Source organism: Cynocephalus volans, chromosome 11, assembly GCF_027409185.1.
Source record: "Cynocephalus volans isolate mCynVol1 chromosome 11, mCynVol1.pri, whole genome shotgun sequence".
NCBI classification, from domain to species: domain Eukaryota; kingdom Metazoa; phylum Chordata; class Mammalia; order Dermoptera; family Cynocephalidae; genus Cynocephalus; species Cynocephalus volans.
In genome coordinates this window covers 62242237-62255425 of record NC_084470.1, presented here as the reverse complement: position 1 = coordinate 62255425, position 13189 = coordinate 62242237, and the positions used below count along the sequence as shown (strand labels likewise).

Sequence of the window (13189 nt, the reverse complement as noted above, 5' to 3'; positions counted from 1 at the left end):
TAAGGGGATCGCAACCCTTGGCTTGGTGTCGCCCACACCGCGCTCAGCCAGTGAGCGCACCGGCCATCCCTATACAGGATCCGAACCTGCGGCGGGAGCGCCACTGTGCTCCCAAGCGCTGCACTCTCCCAAGTGCGCCACGGGGCCGGCCCTAAATTTTATTTTATGTTGGTGATGTGGCATTCTAGCAGAAGTCAGGCATAGTATATGTGCTTCGACTTTAAGCAAAAATTCCCCATGGAGGGGTTCAAACCTTAAGTTTACTGAAGAGAATTCCAAGACCGTAAGTTAAGTTGAAAAGAAGTCTGTGAGCATTCACAGCCTCAGTACATTGCAACTAAAATTATGCTAAAGCCAATGTTAAGACGGTAACAGTGCCATTAAAGCCCGATTTCAAATTTTAAAAAGCATCTTTATTCCAGCCAACTGGCTTTAAAATAAGAAAATATAAATATCACCTTTCAAGAGAACTGAGTGCCTTTCTGTATCAAGACAGTCCAGTAACGGCTGGCACATGGTAAACCTCAACCCTGGGCCTATCACTCTTCGAAGCCCTTGACCATCACTGCACCGTCTCCTGCAGGCCTCACAAGGGCCACTGGATCATCACTCTGCAGTTCACTAAACAGAGCTAAGGAACAGAGAGGTTAAATGACTGACTTGGAACAAACTTGGGAAGCAACAGGGCTGGGAGATAAACTCAGCTTTGCCTGTCTTCAAGTCTACTGTTAGACGTCTCGCCCCCAAATGGCGTGCTGAAATTCTCCATGGGATTCCACTCCATTGAGTTTGAAGACCTTTGCTCTAGTGGTTCTGGGAAAGGGTCTGTCACCATGGATCCAGGAGGATTAGGGCACAGCTATCCAAACAGACAACAAGGCAATAGGCCCAGAGCTGCAGTGTGCCCTCTCAGTGACACACAGGATGCACCGCCCCCCAGACTCCCCATCGCAGAGTTGGCTGGGGAGAGAAGTGGTGTTTTAGGGCCAGCCCATGGCTCACTTGGGAGAGTGTGGTGCTGATAACACCAAGGCCACGGGTTCGGATCCCTATATAGGGATGGCCAGTTACCTCACTTGGGAGAGCATGGTGCTGACAACACCAAGTCAAGGGTTAAGATCCCCTTACCAGTCATCTTAAAAAAAAAAAAAAAAAGTGGTGTTTTTTCTCCTTGTCATTTAAATCCTTACTGTAAAAGAATGAAGTTGGACTTCTACCTCACACCATATACTCATACAAAAATTAACTCAAAATGGATCAAAGGCTTAAAACTATGAAACTCTTAGAAGGAAATATAGATATAAATCTTTACCTTCTATTAGGCAATGGTTTCTCAGATGACAACAAAAACAAGCAACCAAAAAAAAAAATAGATAAACCGAATTTCATCAAAATCTAAAACTTTTGTGCTTTAAAGGGCACTAATAAGAAAATGAAAAAGAAAACCCTAGAATGGGTAGAAATATTTGCATATCACATTTCTGATAAGGGTCTACTACCCAGGATATCTATTTAAAAGACCCTTATAACTCAACAACAAAAAGACAAGTAACCCAATTTTAAAAGGACAAAAGATTTGAATACATTTCTCCAAAGAAGATATACAAATGGCCAATAAGCACATGAAAAGAGGCTCAACATCACAGTTATCAGGCAAATGCAAATCAAAATCAAATGAGGTACAACTTCACACCCGTTAAGATATTTATGATTAAAAAAAAAAAAAAATTAGCAAGGATGTGGGAATTTAGAACCTATGCATTGCTGGTGGGAATGTAAATGGCACGGCCACCTTGAAAAACAATTTGACAGTTCCTTAAAAAACCAAACATAGGGTTACCATATGAGCCAGCTTCCACTTCTGTATATATACCCAACAGAAATGAAAACATAAGTTCATAAAGCCTGTACACAAATGCTCATAGCAGCATTATTCATTATAGCTCCAAAGTGAAAACAACCCAAATGTGCAACTGATGAATGGATAAACGTGGTGTATCCAAATACAATATTACTCAGCCATAAAAGGACTGAAGGATTCATGCTACGATATAAACGGACCTTGAAAACATAATGCTAAATGAAAGAAGCCAGTCGTAGAAGGCCACATACTGTATAATTTCATTTTTATGAAACATCCAGAACAGGCAAATCCAGAGACAGAAAGTAGAAGAGGAGTGACGGCCAGGGACTGGGGGGCAGGGAGAGATGAAGAGTTACTGCTAATGGATACAGAGTTCCTTTTTTTTTTTTTTTTGTCTTTTTCGTGACCGGCACTCAGCCAGTGAGTGCACCGGCCAGTCCTATATAGGATCCGAACCCGCGGCGGGAGCGTCGCTGCGCTCCCAGCGCCACACTTGTGCACCACGGGCTCGGCCCCAGAGTTCCTTTTTGGGGTGATGAAATGTTCTGGAATTAGACAGTGGTGATGGTTGTACAATTGTGTGAATACACTAAAAACTACTGAATTGTACACTTTAAAAGAATGAGTTTTACGTTACGTGAATTATATCTTAATTTTTTAAAAATCCACACAACAGCCAGATAGGGTTCCCTGGGTCCACCACATCTGATGTCAGCCCCACAAAAGGTGGAACACATCTAGAAAAATTTCAGAGAGGACACTTATGGTACAAAGGTTAAGAAAACATTCAGAAAGAAGGCTGACAAATCTTTCAGGCTCTGTTTGTTCAAACTCAAATGAAGATGTAATCCAGTGGCTCTCTACTGGGGGCAATTTTGCCCCCCAGAAGGACATTTATCAATGTCTGGAGACATCTTTAGTTGCCACAACTGGGTGGGGAAGTGTTGTCACTGGCATTCAGTGAGTAGAGCCCAAGAATGCTACCAAACTATGCACAGGACAGCTTGTCACAGCAAGGAATCATTCAGTTTAAAATGTCAATAGAGCCACAGCTGAGAAACCCTGGTGTGAGCTAATGACTGGTCAGTTACTTTTTAAAATCCTTGGATTTATAGAACCTAGGGATCTGTTTGATAACAGTAATTTCAAATATGTCCAAACTGCTCCAAGTAGAGCATGCCTCAAACCAGAACCGCCACGTAGGCTGGCCCAGGCCCACCTCAGGCAACTGTGTCTCAGAAGAGCAGTCCAAGCCTTTCCATGCTCAGAGCTGGGCAACCTGAGGCAGCCAAGTGAGACCTCCTCTCCTCAAAGGCACAGGTCTTAAGCAATCAATTATACTTTCAAAGGGCTGCTTATCAAGTTTCATCCTTAAGTGGCTAATCAAGGCTTTCTTTTTTTTTTTTCTAAAAGATGACTGGTAAGGGGATCTCAACCCCTGACTTGGTGTTGTCAGCACCACGCTCACCCAGTGAGCTAACCAGCCATTCCTTTTTTTTTTTTTAAAGATGACCGGTGAGGGGATCTGAACCCTTGGCTTGGTGTTGTCAGCACCACACTCTCCCGAGTGAGCCACAGGCTGGCCCTAATCAAGGCTTTCTTAAAGTATTTCTTAAAATATCAACCAGTAAAGTTTATCTGGAAGACTTGCATAAGGAATGAAAATTCTTTATCACATAATGAAATAAAACATAAAAAAATGTTTACAAGAAACTGTTGTTAACCCTGATGCAGGTATATGCTAAATAAAAACCAAAGCATATCCATATATCCCATCTGTAAATGCCACCCTTTTTACACATGGCCCAAAGCTACCATTATCGCCAAATTTCCAGACTCCAAGACAGGTTCAGCTGGGCTGGCCCATGGCTCATTCGGGAGCGTGTGGTGCTGATAGCACCAAGGCCTCGGGTTTGGATCTTAGTAAAAAAAAAAAAAAAAAGAAAGAAAAGAAAAAAAGAAACATTCAGCTGCCTTACTCTGAAAAAACGTCAAGAAAGTTGTATTTTAAACATGGCTGGGTCTTTAAGACCATAACCCACAGGTCCCTTCCTAAAAGGTGAGCCTGAAAAGGGAGTGAATTCTTTGGTTTCCCTGTATGTGGTGATTAAATATAAATTATTTGAAAATTTTTCATCCAGAGAAAACTACTCCTAGAATTTTGGTGTATAACATTCTACAATTTTCCTAGACAAATATATCCATATCATTTTTCTGATAAAAATAGGACCACAGTCTGCATACTGTTTTATAACCTGCTGTTTTCATATAATATCTATTTTCCCATGTCAGCAAATCCACAGCTACTCCATCATTTCCCCAGCAGCATAATATCCAATTATACGGTTGTACACTTTGATTTTTTTTTAACCTCTTCCTATTGGACTTTTGGATTGTCTTCAATATCTTGTTACAGTACTGAAATGACTACCTTTGTTCATATATCCTTTTTGCAGTTGCCTAATTTTTCCTTAGAATAAATTCTCAGAAGTGGAACTGATAGCTACTTTTAACATTTTGGTTTCACACTGCCAAACTGCCCTTCTTGAAGTCTAACAACTCATCCTGCCACCAGAAGCCCACAAGAGTTGTTCCTCTACCCAGAAGGGGGCACAGATTGCCCTACGACATAGTCCCCTAGCAGAGGAGGTGTCTACCTTCAGCCTAAGTGCCCTGGCCGTGCAGACCCTGACCATATATCCCAAGATTACAATATTCTGACATCACAGACCGATTCCTTAATTAGTCTCAAGTTGTGAACCAAGAACTCAATAGCAGTCTATGCCAGGTGTCAGCTGTTTCTAATCCATCCTCATCCATTTGAATGGAAACCTAGTTTAGACACCCACACGCCATTTTTGCTAAACAAAGTGCCTTGTGGTAGAGGAAAACTTCTCTGTGGCCACAGTCAGTCTAACATAAAGCATATCTGTCAACAAACTTCCCACATCTCATCCCTAGCCAGGGTGATGTTCCTCCATCTTCTAACCTCAGGGTCAAACTCCAGCCCACCTCTACTCAAAGCTGAGGTCTAGGGCCGGCCCGTGGCTCACTTGGGAGAGTGAGGTGCTGATAACATCAAGGTCACAGGTTTGGATCCCTATATAGAGATGACCGGTTAGCTCATTTGGGATAATGTGGTGCTGACAATACCAAGTCAAGGGTTAAGATCCCCTTACCGGTCATCTTTTAAAAAAAAAAAAAAAGCTGAGGTCTACACTGGTTTGCTGCCTCAAGCTCTGGCAGTTGTGGGTTTGCAGCAAAGGTGAGGCCTCCGATAGGAACTTACATAGAAGTGAAAATGCAAGAAGTGGGCCAGCACTCGGGGGGCCACGCCAGGGAAGGCAGTTAGGAGCGTCTGAAGGTAGACCTCCAGATCCTTTTCCCTCTTCTCCACCAAGCTTCTTGAGTTTTTCCCAATTATCTTTTTAGGCGGAAGTAGATTTTTATCAATCTTTCTCTCTGCAACAAGCTGTAAGAAAACATAAGCACATCAACAACAGACCAAGAAGCTCTGTGTCTACCTAAGACCAAGGCAAGGAGCCTGAGGGCAGGCACTTGTCACAACTTCCATCGTCCCTCCCACCAGCAGTACCAGGATTAGTAATGAAACTAGTAGAACTTGACCTCTTCAAACCCAATCAGTATTAGAAATACCAATACAATTCCCAGCAAGGAACTCCACCTGGAAACTTCAGAGACATTCAGAAAAGTAACACCGGGACCCTAAAATCATCTTTTCCAAACCAGAACGAAAACCAATCAGGGCCAGTGATATGTCTTTAAAACACTCACACTGCAAATGACACAGAGAAAGGCAGCGCTCTCCAAAAGCAAAGAAAGAACTGGAATCACAGGCAGATATTAAAGTATAGGCTCTGGAACAGCTATAGTTAGGTGGAACAAGTTCAGACCTGTCACCTCCCCAGGAAACTGCCCTGGCATCTCATATCCAAGCTAGGACTAGCAATCTTAAAACTGAAATTCAAAAATGCTCCTTGCAGACTGTCTCATGATAGGGTTGAACTCCTAGGATCCACCAGTTCTTTTGCCAGCTACATTAATAAACTGACTTATCGAAGAAATAAACTATAGACATGGAATCTGTTTTGCCCTAAAACTAATGTTTGGCACAATGAGAATTTGGCCTAAAAGCCCCCAGTCCCTGAGATGCAGGCTCCAAGCTCTTAAGCGATACCTTTTCATGCAGGTCATGGAAGTCGCTGTAGCGGTGTTTGACTGTCCACTCATGGCTGCCATCAGTGACCTGGATGATGTAAACCTAAAAGGGAAAACCAACAGCCCCTATGGCAAGGAGAGCCAGCCAGCAACAAGGAGTCCCCTCGCCCCGCAACAACAGCTGCAGGGCACTCAGACACCCCCCCCCACCCCAAATGGCCAAAGTCAGGCTGCTGTTGCCCATCAGCCTCTTCACCTGATCCTTGCTGAACAGCAGGGCCCCCTCCTAGCCTCCTCCATGGACCCAGCACTAGGTCTGGGAAGCACATGGGACAAGCCTGTGACTTTACCTATCAGTAAGGAATGGAAAAGGTGACTCTACCACAAACCACCTCTTTAGTTTTTTATCTCCTGCCTGCCTCCAGGTAATTCAAAACCCAACCTGAGCTGCAGGTAAGGCCACCCCTTCGAAGGGAGAGAGAGCAGGGGCAGATCCAGCAGGACCAGCTTCTCTGCTGTACTTCTTTCCAAGTGTCCTAATTACATCCTGGAAGCAAGTTTTTTTGCAAACCTTTCAACTGGTTCATGGCTGTGATTTCTGCTGCTGAGCAAGGAGTCAAGGCACCAAGAAGCTGATGGGGGGAGGCAGTGGTGGACCTAACAGGAGCACCTAATAATCAAGCCCTAACAGGAGGCATCATGGCTTAGTGGTTAAGGAAGACCTGGGTTCAAAACCTGGGTCTGCCATTTCCTGCCTGTGGCTTATATGTCATTTATGTAAATTACTGGGAGACTAAGCCCTCTCAGAGCCTCAGTTCTTCTGACTTAAAATCTAGTAAGTATAAGGATTAAGTAAGGTAATGCATTTAAAATGCTTTGTACAGGGCCTGACACTTAGCAAATGTTCAAAAGGTAGGTGCGTTAATAATATCCAACTCAGTACACCAACAGGGAGAACTTTTTGAAGATGACCGTCCACTTGAATGCAGCCCATGGGTGATGGCCAGCCAGTCATCAGCTCAGAGACCTCACCCCTTACCAGGCCCCCTGGTCCTAGTTTCCCTTCCCTCTCTGCAGCTTTCAGGAAAGGAGGAGGAGAAAACAGTCAACTCAGCCGAAGCCTCTAGCCCTGAAGAGCAGCCATTTCTCCAGCGCATGCCTGTTGCTCCAGGAGCCGCCCCCAGCCCCTCTTCCCATCCAGGAGCTTCCCTCCCCTTGCCCCCAAGAAAGGAAAAAGCCAGAGGAATGGCCCTCAGGAAGGGATTAGGATGTGGGCCAAGGGGGTGGGGCGCAGGCAGGGCCAAGGCCCCCACCCAATCCCCAACCTCTGGGAACAAAGGACAGGAGGCTGGGAAATGCTCAATACGCCCCCAGCCCAGGGCCAGGTTTTTTTTTTGTTTTTTTTTTGTTTTTTTTAAAAGATGACCGGTAAGGGGATCTTAACCCTTGACTTGGTGTTGTCAGCACCACGCTCAGCCAGTGAGCAACCGGCCATCCCTATATGGGATCCGAACCCGTGGCCTTGGTGTTATCAGCACCACACTCTCCCGAGTGAGCCACGGGCCGGCCCCCAGGGCCAGTTTTTGCCAGGCAGCCCAGCAGGCTCACAGGCATCCAACCCCATCACAGTTGGGAACTACCCCCCTTTTCTGTCCTGTCTCCCTTATAGCCTAAAAGTGTGTGTGCGCGGCTTGCTGCTTTACCTCGCCCAGAGTCCAAACCCACCAAGCCCCTGAGGTTTCTAGGTCTTGCGCTTCGGCCCTGAGACCTCCCCCACTCCTCACTTCCCCAAGGCTGGGCTCCACCCCTCCCCCATTCTTGTCTCCGCCCCACCCCCAAGTCCTCGCGGCCCCAGATCCTTCCTTCACTTCTCAGAGCAGATTTCACCTGCGAACCCAGGACCCCCCAGATCAAGGTTCCGCCCCCTCTCCTTCTTCACCGCCTGCGGGGTCCCGACCCTCTCCCCTAATTCTACCTGTCGGAGACCTGCTCCCGGACACCCTGTCACAGTCTCCCAGGCCCGCGCCCCTCCAGACCTGGAGGATCTAGAGGGGCTCCGCCTCATCTAGACACCTCCCTCCCTAGATTCCCTTTATCCCTAGATCCCACCCAACCTAAGACTCCTTTTCTGATCACGTACGCCTTTCCCAAACCCCCTCCCCGGCCCCCCGCACCGAAACCTTCCTCCTGGATCTGTGGGGCCCAGACCCCTTCCCCAGATTCCCCCGTTCAGGCCTCCCTCTTCGGAATTGCAGACCCACCCCTCTGCCCTCCTCCCGGTTGCGGACCCGTCCCCGGACTCGGACTCCCGGTTCCAGCCGCCACCCCCGGTCCGGGTGCCCGCGCCCCTAACATACCGTATACGTGTCCACGAGCTCGGAGCCTGCGACGCGCGCCTGCTTGGCCGGCTCGGCCTCCCGCTCCGGCCCGAAGCTGCGCGCCGCCGCCGCCATGTTCGGGGCTCCGCAGCCACCGCCGCCCGGCGCAGACTGCCGGCAGCAGGGGGCGGGGTCAGCGTCCTACCGCCCCTCGGCCCCCGCAGCCGCCGCCCCCGCCGCACGGCGCGCCGCCATCTTGGCCCCGCCGCCTTCTCGAGCTCTCGCCTCGCCCCTCGCGCGTAATTGACAGCGGCCACCCGAGGCGCGCATGCGCGGGCCGCGCGGGCCCACTCGCTCGCGTAATCTGTACTAGCGTGGCGCAGCCCGTTCCGCGCAGCTGGGGAGAAACTGAGGTCCCGAGCGGTGTCAACTCTGGGCTTCGCCCCTCGGGAAGGGAGGTCAGAAGGCTTCGGCCCCGCGCCTCCGGAGCTACCCGAAGCAAGTCACTGATCCGCCCGGCCTCTGTTTCCCCCTCCGGAACAGGGAGGCAGTAATAGCGCCTCACCTGGTTGTTGGGCTCATTCCCTGTAGGGAAGGAGAGGATTGAAGAAGGTAGGCTCTGTACTTAGAGCCTGAGCATCAGGGTCCAGAGTGACTCTGGGCCGGTTGTGAACTTCTCTGGGACTCAGAGATCTCTGTCCATGGGGCATCTGGAGAGTTGAGTGGGTCATTCACGCAGTGCCCAGCACGCAGTAGGGCACACTGCAGGGAGCTGGTGTGTTTATCAAGAGGTGGCTCTGTATGAAAGGTGGAGAGACGGAGTATGTGCTGGCCTTTGGACACAGCACCCCCAGATGGTGCCCTTCCAGAGCTCAAAAGGAGGCGTAGACGTAGACAGGCTGGCCCTGGACCCAGGAACTACGGTGCAGGAATGGGGGGAAGGAAGCCCTAACCCAGGGGAAGACAGACCTAGAAGAGGGAGGTGGTAACCCAACTGGAGGGTGAGAAAGAAGAGACCCTGGTACAGATGGGGCATTTGTAGGGTGTTTGTTAAACGACCGAGTATAGCTGACTCAAGCCCAAAGTGGGCACTGGTCTCCCTAGGGAGATGGATGGAAGGTCTGGAGCATGGCGTCTCCCGCACCTCTGGCTAAAATGCTCAAGACCACCCTGTCCTCCGATGGATCAGTGACTTTCTCCTGTTCCATAGTATCATGTGCTAAGCTTGGCATTTGAGCCTTCTCTTGGTAGGGTCCTACACTCCTAGCCTCTCCTTGCATATTCCCTCTTCCCCCCACTCCAGAGAGGTTTAGCTTAAGGCACGGGTTGCCAAGTCAGCCAGATCTTGGGCAGGTCACCACCCCTCCAAGATCCTCAGTTTCCTTATCTGGAAAGTGGGGGTAATAGTGCCCACCCTTCTGGTTGGGTGAGAGGTTAAGCTACTGTATGTAGGGGCCTGGCCTGGGGACCACTACTTTGTAGCTCCCGTCCTAGGCTCATATTTTCATTCATTCAAGAAATCTTTCAGGAAGTCCCTTGGGGAGTATGGGGGACAGAAGGAAAGAGACCTGGTCCCTGCAGCCCTTCATCTGGTCCCTGCCCTGGGCAGAGGACACGAGAACTCAGGCCAGCCTGAGATCACAAAGACGGGGGAGGGGGTGGAGGATACTGCACGCAGGGGTGGGCTGGGCTGGGAATGCAGCTGGGCAGGGCTATTTAAACCGAGGGCTGGAGGGCCGCTGGCAACCCCAGCAGCCTGTCCTGTGAGCCTCCGACATGGATGACATCTACAAGGCTGCGGTGAGGGATGGGCCTGGGCACAGTTGGGGTGGGCAGACCCACTGGGGCTCACTCAGCTCAGAATGAGGGGGCAAAATTGCTCCAGAGAAGTGGGGACCCAGGAGAGGGCTCACATACCTTCAACTCAGGCCCTCGAGGGGACGGTGGGTCTGGTGTTTGGGGATGCAGAAGGGGTGAGGGGTGAGGGGTCTGGAGAGGAGTTGTCAGGGTGGGTATGTGGAGGAGGTCACAGCTTATAGCATCGTGTCTCCCCCTCTGTTTCTAAGTGTATTCTGTCACTGTCTCTCAGCCACATCTCTCTGCATTTGTTTTTCTGGTCTCTTGATCTTTTTGCCCACCTCAGTCTCTTTCCATCTCTTTGTTCCTCCCGGTCTGTCCCACCCCTGTCCTCTGAGTCTCTGTCACTATCTCCCTGTCCCCACCCCCCATTTCTGCCTCTCACATTCTGCTTCTCACACACTCACAATCTGCCACCTCTTCCAGCCCCTTAACTGGCTGAAGATGCTTTGGAGGATGGGAGGGGGGTTGAGAGGAGGGGGCTACAGAGCCTGAATCCTGGGCTGGGGAAAGGGCTTTGACTTCAAGGCAGGGAAGGACTGGGCTTGGGGGAGAGCCAAGAAAGAAGGAACAGAGAACTGGGGCCCCAGTCCCCATCGGGTCTGGCAGGCTCGGCTCATTGGCTTAGCTGGGGGTGTGGCTGAGGGAGCAAGGGCTGGAGAGTGTTCACCCCAAGTCCCTGCAGCCTCCTAGGGTCACTGAGGGGTTTCAGATGCTACTCCATCCCAGGGGTGGGGGTGACCTACCCCAACCCCTGAGTCAAGGACATCTAGCACAGACAGCTGTCCCCAGGGGGACCCCTCCCTCAACCACTAGAATGTGGCCCCACTCCTGGGCATGAAAGGGCTCTGGGGGTATCCCTGTTTATCCTATGGGAGTCCATGGAGCAAGGCAGGGGGGAACCTGCCGCCCAGTGCCCATACAAGGCCTGGCGGGGCTGGAGACTAATTTTGGCTCCTGAGGCACCAGCAGGCCAGGGGGCCAGATAATGCTGCCCCACCCCCTGCATGCCAAAGTCCCCAGAACAATCACCAGGTTTAACTTTGTCCCCAGTTAAAAATAGCCCAGTGGCCACCCTGGTCAGGTTACAGTGGGTGGATTTGCCTACCCCAAACTGGTTTTATTGTCCCAACCTGAGGGACAGCTGTCCCTTAGGCCACCCAACTTGGGTTTCATGTGGGGGGGGCTCCAAAAGGCCATTGAGTGGTCACTGACTATTGTTACTGAGGGTCACCTTGGCCCTAGAAGGGGTGCACACCTGTCACCCTGGCCCTGAGCCCAGCCTCAGTGAGGCCAGCTGGGTCATCTCAGGGCTTTGTGGGCAGGGAAGGAGGACTGGGACCTCTGCTCCATGACCTGGGAATAGCCGACCTGCTCCTGGCCTAAGTCTTCTCCCCCGTGGAATGGGTGGCTTTCCTCAACAGCAGCTAAGCCCTGAGTCTGAGTCCTAAGACCCCTTTTCCTCTCTAGGTAGAGCAACTGACAGAAGAGCAGAAAAATGGTGAGTGCCCCCTATGGCACATGTGGGAGGACAACAGGGCCAGGCTGGGGGAGCATGGAGACCCCTTATTGGGAGAGTACCCCAGACTGGCGACCAGAGGCTGGAGTCCCTCTGGCTGTGACCTCAGAGAGGGCTCAGAGGGAGGTGGGCAAGTTGGCAGGTGGCCCCAGGGATCTAGCCTCTCATGGTCCCGGCTGCTGAGCCCTGGCTGCCCTGTGCATCCCCCCCACCCCCGCCACCATCGGACACAGAGTTCAAGGCAGCCTTTGACATCTTTGTGCTGGGCGCCGAGGACGGCTGCATCAGCACCAAGGAGCTGGGCAAGGTGATGAGGATGCTGGGCCAGAACCCCACACCAGAGGAGCTGCAGGAGATGATCGACGAGGTGGACGAGGATGGTGAGCCCCTCTGCCTCTGCCCACCAGGGGCTCAAATCCTGGCTCTGTTCAGCCAGGAGCTGTTTTCCCTCTCTAAGCCTTGGCTGGCCCATGTATAAAATGGGCATACTGACCACACAAACCTCACAGAGTTGGGGGGAGGATGGGGTGAGAACATAGGTTTGTGTCAAGGGCACGGCCTGCGGTTCTGACGATGGCCTCTCTAATGGCTGTGCTGCCCATCCCCAGGCAGTGGCACCGTGGACTTTGATGAGTTTCTGGTCATGATGGTTCGGTGCATGAAGGACGACAGCAAAGGAAAGTCTGAGGAGGAGCTGTCTGACCTCTTCCGTATGTTTGACAAGTGAGCATGTGACCCTTGACCTCTGACCCCAAGTACAGCTGGGGAAAGGGGAGTGGCTTCAGATTCCAGGCCTAGCAACCCCAAGGCCGCAGTCTCCTGTTCTGTGTGATGGGGAGAGGGACACCCCATCTCCCAGTGCCCCCTGCCCTGCTCCTGGGGTCATGGGTAGGCCACCTCCTCCCCTTCCCTCAGCTGTACCCTGGGGTCTGAGGCTTCCCTCGACCTCCCTGCAGAAATGCTGATGGCTACATCGACCTGGAGGAGCTGAAGATAATGCTGCAGGCTACAGGTGAGACCATCACGGAGGACGACATCGAGGAGCTCATGAAGGATGGTGACAAGAACAACGATGGCCGCATTGACTACGATGGTGAGTGGTGGGTAGGCTGGGTCCCCTGCTGTCCACACCCTACCCAGCCCCCTCCTCTGACCCACGCCTGCCCCTCTCTCCACAGAGTTCCTGGAGTTCATGAAGGGCGTGGAGTAGACTTTGACCTTCACGAAGAGCTACTCATGCCCACCCTCTGACTCCAGCCAGGCCCTGGGGCGGGGGCTGGGGGCTGGGGTCCAGAGGACCTGAGCCTGGGTGTGCCCTCCACCCCTGGCCCTCGCTGACTCCCTCTCCCAGCCCTGTCCTGGGGAATGCAAATAAAGCCTTGCTCCCTAGAGGCCTGGTGTCTGGCTCTGACGTTCCTGGGGGCTGCAGACCCTTCCCCAGGGTCCATTCCT

At 51.3% G+C, this 13189-nt stretch overlaps 2 protein-coding genes across 5 annotated transcripts in view; one reads left to right on the top strand and one right to left on the bottom strand.

The window, feature by feature from the left end:
* NISCH (nischarin) overlaps positions 1-8606 on the bottom strand; it is a 33681-nt gene extending 25075 nt beyond the window's left edge. For 2 of the 4 annotated variants that reach the window (XM_063113892.1, XM_063113893.1), the window contains exons 1-3: positions 8401-8605; positions 6063-6146; positions 5154-5336 (exon numbers count right to left, since the gene is read on the bottom strand). In XM_063113892.1, the coding sequence (XP_062969962.1) occupies positions 5154-5336; positions 6063-6146; positions 8401-8496 (363 nt within the window). In that variant the 5' untranslated portion in view covers positions 8497-8605. Of the gene's footprint in view, positions 1-5153; positions 5337-6062; positions 6147-8400 lie in introns of all 4 variants that reach the window. The other 2 variants (XM_063113895.1, XM_063113894.1) reach the window with 2 other exon arrangements.
* A 1454-nt stretch (positions 8607-10060) lies between these two features.
* On the top strand, positions 10061-13128 carry TNNC1 (troponin C1, slow skeletal and cardiac type). Its single transcript, XM_063115135.1, has 6 exons — positions 10061-10161; positions 11689-11719; positions 11971-12117; positions 12346-12460; positions 12694-12830; positions 12916-13128. Exons 1-6 carry the CDS (start codon positions 10138-10140, stop codon positions 12945-12947), a joined length of 486 nt encoding a protein of 161 aa, XP_062971205.1. The 5' UTR covers positions 10061-10137; the 3' UTR covers positions 12948-13128.
* The last annotated feature ends 61 nt before the right edge of the window (positions 13129-13189 follow it).